We start from the raw sequence: 14,063 nt of genomic DNA, 5'->3' as shown, positions 1-14,063 counted from the left end.
GCCAGCACCGTGGGACGCGTTTTGCAGCTCGGTCTCTGCTGCACTCGCCATGGACAGGAGCATGTGGACAAAGCCATGCTCCTCACAGCGGTGGCTCTGGACAGCCTGTCCCCTGAGGTCACCAAGCTGGAGGGCTGAGGCTCAGTGCATCACAAGAAACCCGCAGGGACATTGCTTTTATTAGTGATGGGCAGCTAATGGGGCATCTGCTCAGCACGGGATGTGGCTGTGTCCATCCTTGCTGTCCCAGGAAAATGGGTCTGACTTCAAAATGCCACCACGAGGCCTCAGCTGCAGATATTTAGCCTGTAGCACGGCAGATATCTGCCCCCAGCTCCAGGTGGCACCACAGCTGGTTGCTGTTGAGCTCAGCCTGGGCTGAGCCCAGGTGCCCACCTTTAACAGGCATCGTCCTCAGAGCACCCCACTGACTGTTTAGGTGCATCCCAGGCTTAAGGAACTGCTTTGCCAGATCTGGGCAGGAGAGAAAAGGAGGTAATTTGCTCCCTAAAAGTCTTCAGATGGATGCTGGGCAGCCTGCAAGCTCCTTTGCTCCTCACTGAAATGCACGCTGGCTGCTGCTGGAGGCATGGCAGCTGGGTCCTGTTGCAGGGCACATCACCAGCCCCAACGTGGGAGCAAAGGTGGGTGTGCTGCTGCCTTGGGTTCCTTTGCGTCTCTCTCTGGTAGATCTGAGGGCTTAAGAAAAATAACAGAGTAGTGTCCCTCCACCCCGGGTACCAGACATAGTTTATAGCCAGAGGAAGCTGGAGGCAGGGCCCTGTGAGCCCTGCTCTGTTCGAGCTGCATCTGCTCCAGCCTCCTGGTGTGAGAATTGCCTGAAGCTGCTGTTTGGCTCAGGATCACTGTCAAAATCCTCCCCTTTTCCTCACTTTGGGGAAACTGAAGCAAAAACAAGACTTGCTGACTTCTTCCCTTTGTAGCTGTTCCTTGCATGTGTTACCGTGCCAAGCTCCCAGTTTGGGCTGGGACTGGGCTGTGCTGTGCTGCTGGTGTGGGGCTCTGCTTTGCACCAGAGCTTGCAGCACGCATGAGGAGGGTCCTGCAGGCAGTGCCGGGGGTCAGCAGCCCTGGAGCCTCCTGCAACTTTGGGTGAGGTTCTGAGGAGTTTTCATTTAGTGAATGAAAGCTGGAGATGGGCCCTGGGCTCACTGGCACCATGGCGCATTTTCTGGAGCTCCCCCCAAGGGAGGTTTCTGGGTGCATGTGTCCCCTCCACTCAAGGAGGTGCAGACGTGCTCACCTCAAGCTTCTCCTGATGTCACCGCAGATCTTCCAACAGCTTAACTGCAGAGGAAACAATGTCACCTGCCCAGGCAACCTGAGATCTTCATTACCTCACCAATAACTCCCCAAATCCCTCAATATCTTCAGTGCAACAGCTTTTGCTCCAACTGCAGGAAGGTTACAAAGGGCTCCCCCCATCCGCTGTGTGCTCTGGACAGAGGCAGGTGAGGACTGCGGTGCAGCCAGCTGCTGGAACGATGTTGTGTTGATCCAAGAGCAATCGCTTCCTCCATGGGCAATTTCACAGCCGAGTGGATTTTTGCGATAGGAAAAGGCACTAAGGAAGCCCAGAGGATGCATCTGGGCTGCTTGCAGATGAGGCATGGCCCTGCTATTGCTCATCTCTGCCTTGCAGTCATGCTCGCACATAGGGTGGGTCTGCCCAGTGTCCCATCTGCACAGATCAGGAGCCAAAATATTGACCGTACAGCAGAGACCAAAACTTTTCCCAAGTGAACCATGATTTTGGGTCCCTTTGCCTAGTAGTGATGACGATCTGGACTTTCGGCCCCACGTAGTCTATAAATCAAGCTGTGCCAAGCCATCTGAATTCAGACACCCTAAGATTAGGGGGATTTGGGGGAGAAAAGTGCTTACAGCTGGTTTCAGGCAGGCCACGTGGCACTCAGCTTCGGAGGGAGCTGCTGGAGAGTGGAAATATTGTCTTGTTTTTCACTGCATATAGATGAGAATCCAGTCCCTCCTCTCCTGACCTGTCAGACAAAGTCTGAGATAGATCTGGAAATCTATTTGCTTGGGGATGTTTTTTCATCCTAAGTAGCTTCTCTTGCTTATCTGCTGAGTGATCAAACAGTGGCGGTTGATTTATTAGCCCTTCTGCATGATACATGGGCTGCTGCTCATCCTGGGCACCGCACTCTGCTCTCCAGGCTCCCTTAATGCCAGCACATTAGCAGGAGGGAGCAGCTGTGCAATGTAATTACGGGGAACGTGACATTCCTGGATGCTTCCCTTCCCCAGACACAAAACACGGTGTCTCCGGGGTTCCTTGGCACCAACAGCCCCGAGGCTCCCACCAGTGGTCTCCAGCCATCCCCTGTTCTCCCCTATGTAGAAGTAGCAGTCACTGTCCTGTCCTCGCTTCTGGAGCAATGAGGAGATGGTAAACAAGTGGAAAGGGTGGGGGCTGCTCCTGAAACTCTCTTCCCTGCTCAGCAGTGAGCAGAAACATCAGATCGAGTGGATGGGGCAGCAAAGGTGGCAGCACTTGGCACAAAACAGCCTTCAGGTGACAGTGAATCTGCCCCAGCTGTGAGCTGGGGGAGGCTCAGAAGCAAAGCAGAAGAAGTGGGGTGCAGAAACCTGAATGTGAAGCATCTGTGTGGCACTCGCATATACCAGCCAAATTAAAGCCTTTTTTCCCCACCCTGCCTCTTCTTCTCTTTTCTCACCAGCTTCTCTCTGAGTGAATTGCTCTGGCAGATTCCCTTCCCAGCCCTTCAAGCCATAAGGAGTCTGCCCGTAGAGCTGACACTCTCTGCAGCATTTATCTCACAGATAGCTCAGGAAGCAGCACAGCAGAAGCAGTCTTTATTTTCTCAGCCATCAAGGCAACCACGCTCTCATTTTGCGGTGCCTGAGAGGTGGCTTGGAGCAGGCTGATGCCTGCAGCGACTTCACACGGGGCTCTTCTGGGATGCACAAGAAGTGTGAGGCCTTTTTACTCCTTTTTCCCATTGGGGAGGGCACAGATGAGTGCTTGTTGCTTTGTGCTCAAGGAATATCAAGAATCCTCAATCACCTCAAAATTTTCTACCTTTCATTTAAAAAAAATATAAAAAATTAGAGAAATGGGAATAAAAATTGCTGGCTTTCTCACATGGTCATATTTTCAACAGCAGAGCTTATCCCAGCCCTGCCAAGAGTTCTGGCCATGCCAGCCCTGGGATCAAGGACTGAATTTGCAGTGCAAGAAGAGCCAGATGAGACAAGGAGACAAAATCAGGGAAAAAAAGTAGGTGAAGCCTGCAGCTCTTCTCCCTGCTTGGCAAGTTGGTGAGCAGCAAGGCTCTGGGATGTGGCAGGGATCAGCTGCTGCTGGAGGGAGACTGCGCTCAGGCTCTCAGAAGTTTGTTTTAGCTAGAAAAAAAGTTACTTTTTTCAGCTTTAGATATGTGGGTTTCTAGGGGGGGTGCAGTTCTGAAACCAGGGCACAGAGGAGCGTGGACACGGGCTCAGCCTGCCCCTGGGAAGGGCGTTGTGGCTGCAGATGCGATGCCACCGCCTGCCCTCATGCTCCCCAGACCACCCCATGCTGCTCGCCTGCCCACCAAGTGCAGTTTATTTGGGATTTTAGAGCATCAGGAAACCTCCATTTCAATGATCTGGCAGAGGCACTGCGTCCGCTCCTTCTGCATGTGAGCTGGAAGAAGCCTCGTTGGCAGCCCCTGTCTGCCTCCGCATCCCTGAGCATGGGCAGATGCCACCAGGGATGAGTGATGAGCGGCCAGGTTGGCCTGGCTGCCAGCATCAGTCCCCTGTGGGAACAGCATGGAAGAACATTTCTCCATGAAGTGTTAAGGAAAAAACACTTTAGGACAATTTGCCAGGTGTTACGATGTGAAGGTGTGAGAATTTGGCTAGAAACGTGCGATAGCAACTTTAATGTCGAGCGCTGCCAAAAGAACAACCTCAGGAAAGAACAGCAGAATGCTAAAAACGAGGAGAGAAAAAAAAAAAAAGGCTTCATCTGCAGGAAGCTGGAACAAGAGTTCAGAGGGCTGAAAGAAGGAAAAATTACTAGAGCTGGTTATTTGTGCTGGGGACCTGGCGGATAGGAGGGTAGTGTCCGGATGCAACGGGGTTGTGTGGAGCTGCCAGAGGGGAACCAGAAAGTGTCGGCTGGTGGCCAGGAGAATCAGAGCACCAGGTCAGCAGGGCTGCTGTGGTTGCAAGGGGCACCTGGGGAACACCAGGGAAAGGTCAAGCCACGAGACTCTTCCTCTGTTCTTAGATGATGATGTGGTAGGCAGATGTGACCTTGTTTGGGCAGATGTGACCAAATAGTTCTTCCTTTCTAAGGGCTCTGGAAACAGCTCTTGTGAGCAAGCGGAGACTGGTAGGTGCCACGAGGTCTGGCTGCCCTTGTGAGGTTCAAGGTTCAATGCAAGTCACCTAAAGCAGGCTGCTCAGGACCATGTCCAGACTGCTTTTCAGCATCTCCAGGGATGGAGACTCACAAACCTCTCTGGTCCTAGTCACCCTTGAAATAAAAAGTGTTTCCTGGCATTCAGAGGGAACCCCTGTATTTCAGTCTGTGCTTGGTGCCACTGAAATGAGCCTCACTCTGTCATCTTTACAGTCTCCTTTACATGCGGTTTTTCATGTATAGTCAAGAAGCGTTAGATGTTCTTCAGCAGCTAGCTGGAAGTCATCCTACATAGCTAAATATAAGATACTATGAGGATACTTTATCTGTTGACAGCTTCACAGAATGGCTGAGGTTAGAAGGGTCGTGTGGTCAAACCTTGTGAGACTGCTTCTCCTTCCCTGCCTGCCGCCTCTCGGATCAAGGAGCTCATCTTCAGCCCTGCTGCAGAAACTGTGCTTCTTGCAGAGGCACAGCAGTTTGCACAGCAGCCTCTGGCACGAAGTCAGGAGCTGACACAGACATCAGGCTGTCTGATGGCATATTTGAATGATGTACTATTTAAAAGCACATTCTGCTAAACACTTGCAGCAGTTAAAAGGGACCGGATGGCATGCAGCCTGGATCAATGATGTTCAGCTGCTCAGGTCAGTGGTTTCTTGGTGAAACCACTGCCTGATGGATGCTCATGAGGCAATGGATGACTCCACTCCAGTGGTATGGAGCCAGAGAAATGGCTAAAAGGTGTTGGCACAGCCCTGAAGTCAAAACAGGGGACGTAAGTGGGATGGGGTGATACAAACAGGGCCCAGGCTGTGGAAAAGGGTTTGCCTGGCCCCAGTTGTAGCACATGTGGTGCTTATCAGCCCTGAAGTGATTTGGTGAGCCCCAAAATTCATGTGTACAGTGTGTGAAACAAGCAGATAAGACTTTTTTGTTTTTTTTTTTTTTCCCATGAGGATTTAAATAATAAACTGTTACTGATGGTCTCTTCTGTCATCCCCACCTGCATCTCATAGCGTTGCCATTCACAGCAGGGGCTGCTAATTCCTTACCACCAGTGGTCTGGGCTGAGTGGTGCAGCCACCACCTTCCACCAGGCACTGGTCTGCTTGTGCCTGAGGGGCCATCAGTGCCCTGCATGCTCACAAAACGCTTGGGCGGTGTTCACCACCCCTGCCTGGCTTCCTCCTACACCTTCACCAGGCCCCCAGCAGAGGTCGAAGCTTCCCACAGCCCTAATGGAATGAAATTGCATTTAGATGAAATTAGAGGCTTGGATGGAGACCAGTCGCTGCAGGTGTGCAGTAAAGATATTATCAACTCAGAAATCTGCAATGTTGTCAGATAGTTCGCCTATTGCTGCAGGAAATCTGCACCAAAAGTTTAGGTTTTCCTTCCTTCTCAACAAAATGTCCAGCTTTTGTAGTAGCGAAGGGAAGGGAAAAACCCAATGCTAAAACATTCAAGTGTGAACTGGGCTGTGGAATGAAGAGCAGTTTACGTGGAGGCTAGTTCATATCTGGGAGTATGAACACAGATGTATAGCACTTTTCTTTTGGGTCAGAGTTTCTGGGGATGGGAACATGGCAGGGAGAAAGGTTTGGCCCCATGCTGCAGGTTCCTGTCAGTTACATGGCTGCAGTTTCCTCCTGGCCCTTTTACTTCAAAGCTGCATTCACTCCAGTGACATTCATGCTGCCTAGTGTTCATCTATGAATAAGAAGAGCTGAGTTAAATGATATGATGACCATCCGTTTATTTTATTTTGCCCGCTGGTCAATGTGGTACAGCAGAGGAACAATTCCATCCTTCTCTGGTTCTCCCTGCCCAAGTTATTGGATGGCTGATAAGCTCTTGAACTAATGAATTATTTAAAGTTTTCTATCTTATGGCTTTCTGGCATTAGGAACCCAACCTCTAATCATGTATCCTGTTTTTTAATGTAACTACTTATTTTCAATTTTTATCTTTATAGGATTCATTGTTATTTCCTTGCTTTTGATTGCTCTTTCAATCATGTAGATAGGGTGCTGCTCAACAGAGTTTGTGTGTGCATGTGTTACATATGCTTGAGCAGTTGGAACTGGTAAACTGAGGACTGTTCACAAAATGTACTGAGGCACCCATAGATCAGCCTGACATCTAGATTATTTTCAGCTCATTCTGCCCCGCAATATTGATGGCCCTGTCAGTAAGAGCTGTGGCCACTCTGCCTGGTGCTTCCACAGTCCCGTGGTCAGCGCTCCCATTCCTTTAGGACATCTGAAACAACAAAGTGTTGGCGGAAAAACTGTCACGTTGTCCTTACTTGATTCATCAACATGAGAACTGTTGGCTATGTCTGTAGGGGCAAACTTGGGACACCGATAGCCTTTGAGTAGTTTGTTATGAAACCCCGCTGACAGGATCAGTCAGCATCAGTCATGGGCAGGAGCCGAAGGGTGGCAGGGAGCAAGGGGCTGGCCTGGGGACACGGCTGTTCTTGGGTGTTGTGAGGATGGACAGTGAACACAGAGGTATTTGCTGGAGGTATTTGCTCATCGAAGGGGTCTGTGCTGCTGCATGTGGCATAGGCTGCTCCTGGGTTTGCCCCTGCGTTCTGGTTAACGGGGCACGCCCTGCTGAAGCTAGGGATAGAAGAATGGGGCTTGCTTAATTGTATTAATGATTTATAAATAAAACAATCCTAATTATTAAAGCCAGGAATGGAAGAGCAGGGGCTTGCTTAATCGCATTAAAATAGATGTTGCTGAGTGTCTTTGCTTACTGAACCCAAACGAGGAGTCTCGGGGCCCCTCACAGAGGACGTTTCCTGACAAAAATTGGGAACCTGCCTCAAAAACCAGCTGAGATGACCTTGTGGTTTGGGCGAGCGCTGAGGAGCGGCTGAGTCTGTACAGAGGCAGGGGGCAGCTGCTGGTGATGGAGAGGAGTCACCGGCCTTCAGCCCCACCACCACCAGCAGCAGGCACAGACAAGAGGAGTTCATGGAAATGACTGCTTGGAGCTGATTGTAGCACACAGCAGGGACAGGTTGTGCACGTGTAGAGGTGTATTGGGAAATTTGTGCTCTTTATTGCATATCACCAGGGCGAGTCGCCGTGTTAGGGTGCGCATGCCTTTGGGAGCCATCCCACATGCGCCCAGCACCAAGATAAGCCACATACCTACTTCATAACTTTATCACTTACAACTTTTATAACTTAGATAACTTGTAACTTTATAACTTGTTTGCTTTGCGTTATAGTTCCTCCACAAACCACTGCCAGAACCGTCGGTGTGGCTGTTGCCCCCCGGGCCGTGCTCCAAGCGTTGCTGCCCGTCCCCGAGCCCAGTGTGTGGGCTGCGGGGCCCCGGACCCCCCCGGGACCCGAGGCAGGACTCGGACCCCCCCAGGACCCCCTCAGGACCTGAGGCAGGACCCGGCCGCCCCCCCCAGGCCCTCCTCGGCGCTTCGCGTCCCGGCGAAGTTGGGCCCGGCCGCTGCGCCGTAGGGCGGTCTCCATAGCAACGAGCGGCGCGGCCTGCTACGGCGATGTCGTTCCGCGACTTGCGCAGTGAGCGCGGCTCCGGGTCCCCCTGTGTCCCCCTCGTGTCCCCCCGGTGTCCCCTCAGTGTCCCCTCATGTCCCTTCGTGTCCCCGGGCTGGTGCAAAGGGCTCCCGGGCCGGGCCGAGGGCCGCGCCGCGCTCCGTTAGGGCCCCGGCTCCTGACGGGGTTGTGGGGGGGGCTCGGGGTCGGTGCTCTCGGCGGCCCCCCCGACGCTCGTTCTCGGCTGTTTTTAGTTTGTTTTTTTTTTTTTTTTTTCAGATTTCACCGAGATGATGCGGGCGCTGGGCTATCCCCGGCTCATCTCGCTGGAGAATTTCCACGCCCCGAACTTCATGCTGGTCGCCGAAGTGCTGCTGTGGCTGGTGAAGAGGTGGGTGGGGGGCCTCGGGCCGGTGGAGAAACTTACCGTGAGCCGGCCGATCTCTGGCATGTCCTCTCCAGATCACGCAGGACATGCAGTAATTAAGTTTGTGCCTTTGGAGTTTGATTACAGAATCTAACAATGTGTTTTGGTAACTGAAGTAGAGAATAGTGCCCGAGTCCTGTCAGGGACGGGTGTACCTGGAGGTGCTTTTGTCCCTCACACACTCCGCAGGCTGTGTCCCAGCAGAGCTGCTCGGGATGCAGTCAGTTTTTATCCTCTCACAGCTCTTACTGGTTCAGTTTGGGCTCGTCTAGCATCCGTGCTGCGTTTTAAAGCCATGTGCATAGAAACACAGCGTTCACCCACCGCTATCCGGTTATGGTTTCGCACCCACCTAACCCATTGACAGGCTTTGTTTAAATGTTTATGAAACCTGACCTGCTAATACATACTCTTCTTTCCCTCACATACACGAAAAAATAAAACAACCTAAGCTACCCCCCACGTCAAATATTCCAATGGAAAATATAGCAGCGATCTGTTTGCCTGATAGCTGTTTCTTTGGCCTGGATTTGTAATTAATATAATAGTGTTAAAATTAAATGGATGTTTCCTGAATGCTGCCCCAATTGTAATAAAATGGGGGAATACTTAACAATGATTTGAAAGTCCTTGAAATGAGTTACCTGAGTATTCTTTAAGCTACTGCTGTTACACAGAGGGTCTAAATTACTTGTTGTTTCCACCTCATGTTTAAAAGTGTAAATCAGCGTCCCCCCCAGCAACACAACAGAGTTGTTGTGAAAGAAAATAAAAATATCATTTAAAAAATAGTATTTATAAAAATAACAAAATATCATTTAAAAAAAATAGTGTTTCTCTACCTAAAAGCTTAAACTTCGATACTGTGGGTTAACTGGGAGCTCTGTGCCTGTTAGGGAAGCGCTTCACTTTCAGGCCAAACAGCAACTGAACGCCAGCATCCTTCTCTGTTATGAGTCAGATTTACGCTTGACACTGACAAGCAGCTTTTCCTCTCAAGAAGCCTTTTGATTACACTTTAAAGCGGAGAGGCTACTTTGCACATGCCTTGCTCTTAATTGCAAATGTGACTTGAAAGGGAAGATGCTTTTTCTTTTTGCCTGTCTGAATGGTGAAAATCTCAAAGCCCGGGAATAACCCCAGGAATTTACTTTTTTTTCTTCCTTGGTTCCTGTAGGCTGGTGACTTCTGGAAGTTTCTGCACTTTGCAAGTGCTTTTTAAAAAGCAGTTCACAATCTTTCTGTCTGCTTTTTTGCATTTCATTTAATTCTGAAAGTAATCTGTGTGAAAGGATTGTTGTGAGCGTGTACTTTTCTCATGTATTTTGAGAGTGTGGAAACATCTATGGCAACATTTTAAAAGGTGACATGGCTCTTTTTGTTACTGCCCTTAGTAATCTAGCACACAACATTTTAATGTACCACCTGAAAGGCTGAGAAGATGAGCTCTGTCATATGCCAGGTGTTTTAAATTGTGAAGCCACATGTGATTGAGCTTAGTTTGATTTACAGAAGCAGCTTGTGATTTAAGTAGTAAGTTATTGCTGAGTATAAGTATTTCACAGATTTGGTCAAGTCAGCTAAATTTTGCTCCTTTGCAAAACCCTGAGTGAAAAGATGTGTTCTGGATCCCGAAGTAATAATTCCTGCTGGAGAAGCATCTCGACTTTCATAGCTTTTGCAGTTTGTACACAAATCCCTCAATACATTCCAGGGCTTGGATCCCTGTATCTGCAGTAGGAGCTAAAGAGTTATTTTCAGTTTTGTACATGTGTTGTCTTTTTTCTTTTTGATTTTGCCTCATAAATGAGAGTTTCCTCAATCCTGCATATTTATTTCAGAATTGCTGCATGCTTCTTTCCACAGGTACGAGCCTCAGACTGACATTCCTCCTGATATTGAGACAGAACAGGACCGCGTTTTCTTCATTAAGGCTGTAGCTCAGTTTATGGTATGTCTGTTTATTTCACATTGAAATACATATTCCTTGCTAGCTTTAATGGTTTCCCTTGTAATCCCTTATGATTTCTGTTTGGTGGGTGGCTGAGTATGTACTGTACTCTTGTGATGTATGTCAGGTTGCAGGTCAGCTTTGTTTTCTCTCTGAAATAATGATTTAGGCTATAAAATTGGTTGGGGAATTCAGCTCAGGACCAAAAATGCAAATTAAAAAATAGTAAGAAAATGAAGAGAAAGGGAGGGAGGAGTTAATTTTAGAACTTACTACTAATAAAGCTTCAGCAATGATATAAGCACAACTACTTACTTGATGCTGTAAGTAGCTTCATTTGAGTCATAGTAATGAAGTCAAGTAGAAGTATTCTTCCTTGGTTCGTAGGGTCTTTGAGTCTAGAGTGTTCTTTTAGGCTTGTATTTGTACGGATCCAAAACAAGTGGTGACCTTGTGGGTGATTTGGGATCCTCATGTAACAGCTGTTATAAACTTGAGCAGCCAAGGGTGTGTTGTTACTGAAATCACCTAGAGTTATGTCTGTGACTTCACAGAATTGGAATCTAAGCATCTAATGATAAAACAAAATTCACCTTTATCTCTTAATATTGGGGGGGGGAGTAAGAGTGAAAGATATAGCTGTGGATAGGACATTTGTGAAGCCCTTTAAATGGGTTCAGAAGAGATTCTGTCTTATTTACTACTAACTTTGGATGCCTAATTATTTCGTATGCTTGAGTAGTTATAACCTCTGACGTGCTCTATAGGATTGTACACTGGCATTCTGTCGTATGAGCCTTCTCGGTGATGGGGCTGAGGTTTATTTTTCTCAGAGCCAATCTTTTACCACCTTATTCTTAGCCACACTTGAATTAGGTTATCAACTTCTGTAGTCTCCTGTGAACACGCTCCTTCACATCAGCCTTGTTGCTTTGATGTGGCATGGGCCTTTGCTGTTATGACACACCTGTGCACAATTTTAATTAGGTGGAAAAACCTTAGTGGTTAAAACTTCCAGATGGGTTTGGAAACAGTGGAATTCTTTATGCTAGAGCTAAAGATTAATTTCTTATCAAACTTCTCTGAATTTTTAAAATGTATTAAAATGATATTCTAATCAGGATCACTTTTGTCTTCAGATTTGTGATGGTGTCCACCGTAAGTTTCCTTGATTCTTAATTTTACTTTGTTCAGAACATGATTCGCATCTGTACATACCAGAATGTACTTTTGAGTCCTGGAGCATCATAAGATGAAGTGAACAGATATATTTTGTTGGGAGGGATTTCTGCCCTCCAAACCAAGCATGTTTTGAAATGAGAAGATGGAGTCATTAATAACGTTGTTAATACATTTTCCTTTTACTACCTGATTTCACGGAAGATATCCCTAAAGATTTTAGAAGTATTTGATTCAGAAAATGAAATGAATTGAAATTTCTTTAATCATCCTATGCTTGGTTGATATTACAAAAATAATACAGGGATTATTGTAGTTCTTCAGCATTTTCAGAATGAGAAAAGCTTGTAGACGTTTCCTGAATAACTCAACGTCTGTGGAATCCACGGTTATCTTGTCTAGTAGCTGGGAGCTTTATGTGTCTGTAGCTAGAGGTGAGATGTGATAGAGACAGATTTATCTTAGGGAATATCAGGATGGATTAATCACCATGAAATATATCCAGAATATTCCTGTCCTTTACCAGACAAGGAGTATAAATGTGTTTTTACTCAAACAATGCATTGCCCTGTGTTAATGGGTTTAGATACTACCGAGACTGTGCTGTTGTACAGAAAGAATGCAAATTGCTTGGGCCAGATGGGTTAAAGACTATGGGTCTGTGACTGAATGGCTGGAGCACACAGCTGGGAGTTCTGGTGGTTCTTTGTGCTATTTTTGCTTTTTCATCACACATTATTTGGCTAATTAACTGATTATAAGGACTGAAACCTGTGTCTGGCATAGGCACAAATGCTGCTCTTGGTACTGCCTGGGCTGTGTGCTTTACCGCTGTGTCAGGGTTCCAGAAAAGCCAAAGGTCAGCAACAGGGATTGCTGCTGAAACCAACCAAGGATCTCAGGGCCTGAACTATGACTGTCTTCGGATGCTGTACTGGTAATGTGCAGAGAGCTCTTAGGAGCACAGGAGTGTGTTAGTAGTGAGCCATGGGGTAGAGGAAATAAGTTGTAGGGCTTGTTGCTTTGCACAGCAAGGCCCTGTGTTTGTGGTGTGTCCATAGCTCTGTGTCCTGAGACTGCCCTCACTGTTGGAATTAATGTTTGTTGTCAGATTCGGGACCTTGTGGTTTTGTGGGATTTGGAGGAGGGTAACGATCCGTATGACCTCATGTAATTAGGATATCCGTTTCATTTGTCCTGTCTCATAGGAATGTAAATTCTTCCTGCCTGCGGTTGTCTCTTATTGAATTACTGAATTGATTGATAGAAAGTTTTACTGTAACAGGAAAGATGCAGACTGTTTGGAGAAGCAAGGACAAAGGTACTGAGCCCACCACCCTGTGGTTTAAGTGGTAGGGCATAGCATCCCCTCCTACACAGCACAGAGGGAAGATGGCTGGCGCATTTCTACAGTCCCACTTTAATCCCCCAAGAAGGGGACTTGCAGCACAGTGGCAGTGACACGGTGCCGTGCTGCTCTGTGGGTCAGGCAGGAACCTTTCGCGTTCCCACTTCTCTGAATGTCTTTACTGAGGCTCTGCCTTGGGTCCACAATTTGGCTCCATGATAATAATGAAGCAGGTTTTTAAAGTAGAGCAAACTTTCTGGCTGTTGATTCCATTCCTGCAGTAAATTTTTATTTCTTTTTTATTGCGTTGTAATAATTGGATTTTCAGGATAGATGGAAGTGATTCTTCATGATACTTTACAACTATTTAGAGTTGTTAGAAAATAGGTGACCGAATCTCAAGCTTTCCAAACATGAAGTTTGTTTGCTTGCTTGAATAGGCAGTGCAATTATGTCAATCTGAAAAATATATGTAGCTTTATGTGTGTTTTTCCTCTTTTTTTCTAAGTAGCCTTTGAGTGCAAAACATTTTTTTCCTTTTACTAGACATTGATTTTTCTCTCTTGAGGTTGAATGGAACTGAAATTGGAATTCCTGTCTCTAACCATGTCCTTCATGATGTGGTGTATTAGTCTTCTTTGTGTAGTGGATGTTTAACGGATTCCGCCAATTTAATGGCATACTTCTCTTAAAATTTAATACCCACTGTTTCTACAGTCTAGTTTTTTAGATTTCTTGTACCCAAAGAGATGGAAGAACACATCTGGCTTTCTGCTTTGTGTGTTGGTTCATTTGAGGTCACACTGGCCAAAATTTTCCAAAGCGGTTTCAGTGTTTTGTACTGTGAGTCTCATGATCAGGGTGTGCAACATCAGTAACCTGCTCTGGAAAGTTTCACTTCTCTTTTAGCTGTGTTCCTGCGTGCAGGAAGTGAGCGTAGAGGCACTGTGCTGCGTTGTGGCTTTGTGAAGAAAGAGGCAAGATGCAAGCACTGTTCAGAAATCTGGTTGTAAAGTCATGAAGCTTGACCGGAATCAGATGAAAAAAACATTAATCAACAGCTCTTTGTTTTGTTTCCTTTGCTCCCTGAAAAGTTGGAGCTAGGTCCGTGGTTTGAGATGCAGTCCTCTCTCCATTTTCACGTGAAACTTTCCTGCATTAAAGTATTTGGAGAAGCCCAGTGTAGAGCAGACAAAGCTAGTACCAAC

The 14,063-nt window shown here is 47.2% G+C and overlaps 1 protein-coding gene across 12 annotated transcripts in view; it reads left to right on the top strand.

The window, feature by feature from the left end:
- Positions 1-295: 295 nt before the first annotated feature.
- The window catches only part of CLUAP1 (clusterin associated protein 1), a 79,504-nt gene continuing 65,736 nt past the window's right edge, over positions 296-14,063 (top strand). For 2 of the 12 annotated variants that reach the window (XM_084537214.1, XM_084537208.1), the window contains exons 1-3: positions 296-644; positions 8,230-8,341; positions 10,244-10,328. In XM_084537214.1, the coding sequence (XP_084393340.1) occupies positions 590-644; positions 8,230-8,341; positions 10,244-10,328 (252 nt within the window). In that variant the 5' untranslated portion in view covers positions 296-589. Of the gene's footprint in view, positions 645-7,871; positions 7,978-8,229; positions 8,342-9,846; positions 10,143-10,243; positions 10,329-14,063 lie in introns of those variants that run through there. The other 10 variants (XM_084537215.1, XM_084537212.1, XM_084537210.1 and 7 more) reach the window with 10 other exon arrangements.

Source organism: Aythya ferina (assembly GCF_964211825.1).
Source record: "Aythya ferina genome assembly, chromosome: 15".
In the NCBI taxonomy this organism is placed as follows: domain Eukaryota; kingdom Metazoa; phylum Chordata; class Aves; order Anseriformes; family Anatidae; genus Aythya; species Aythya ferina.
This window is presented reverse-complemented; position numbering and strand designations above follow the sequence as displayed.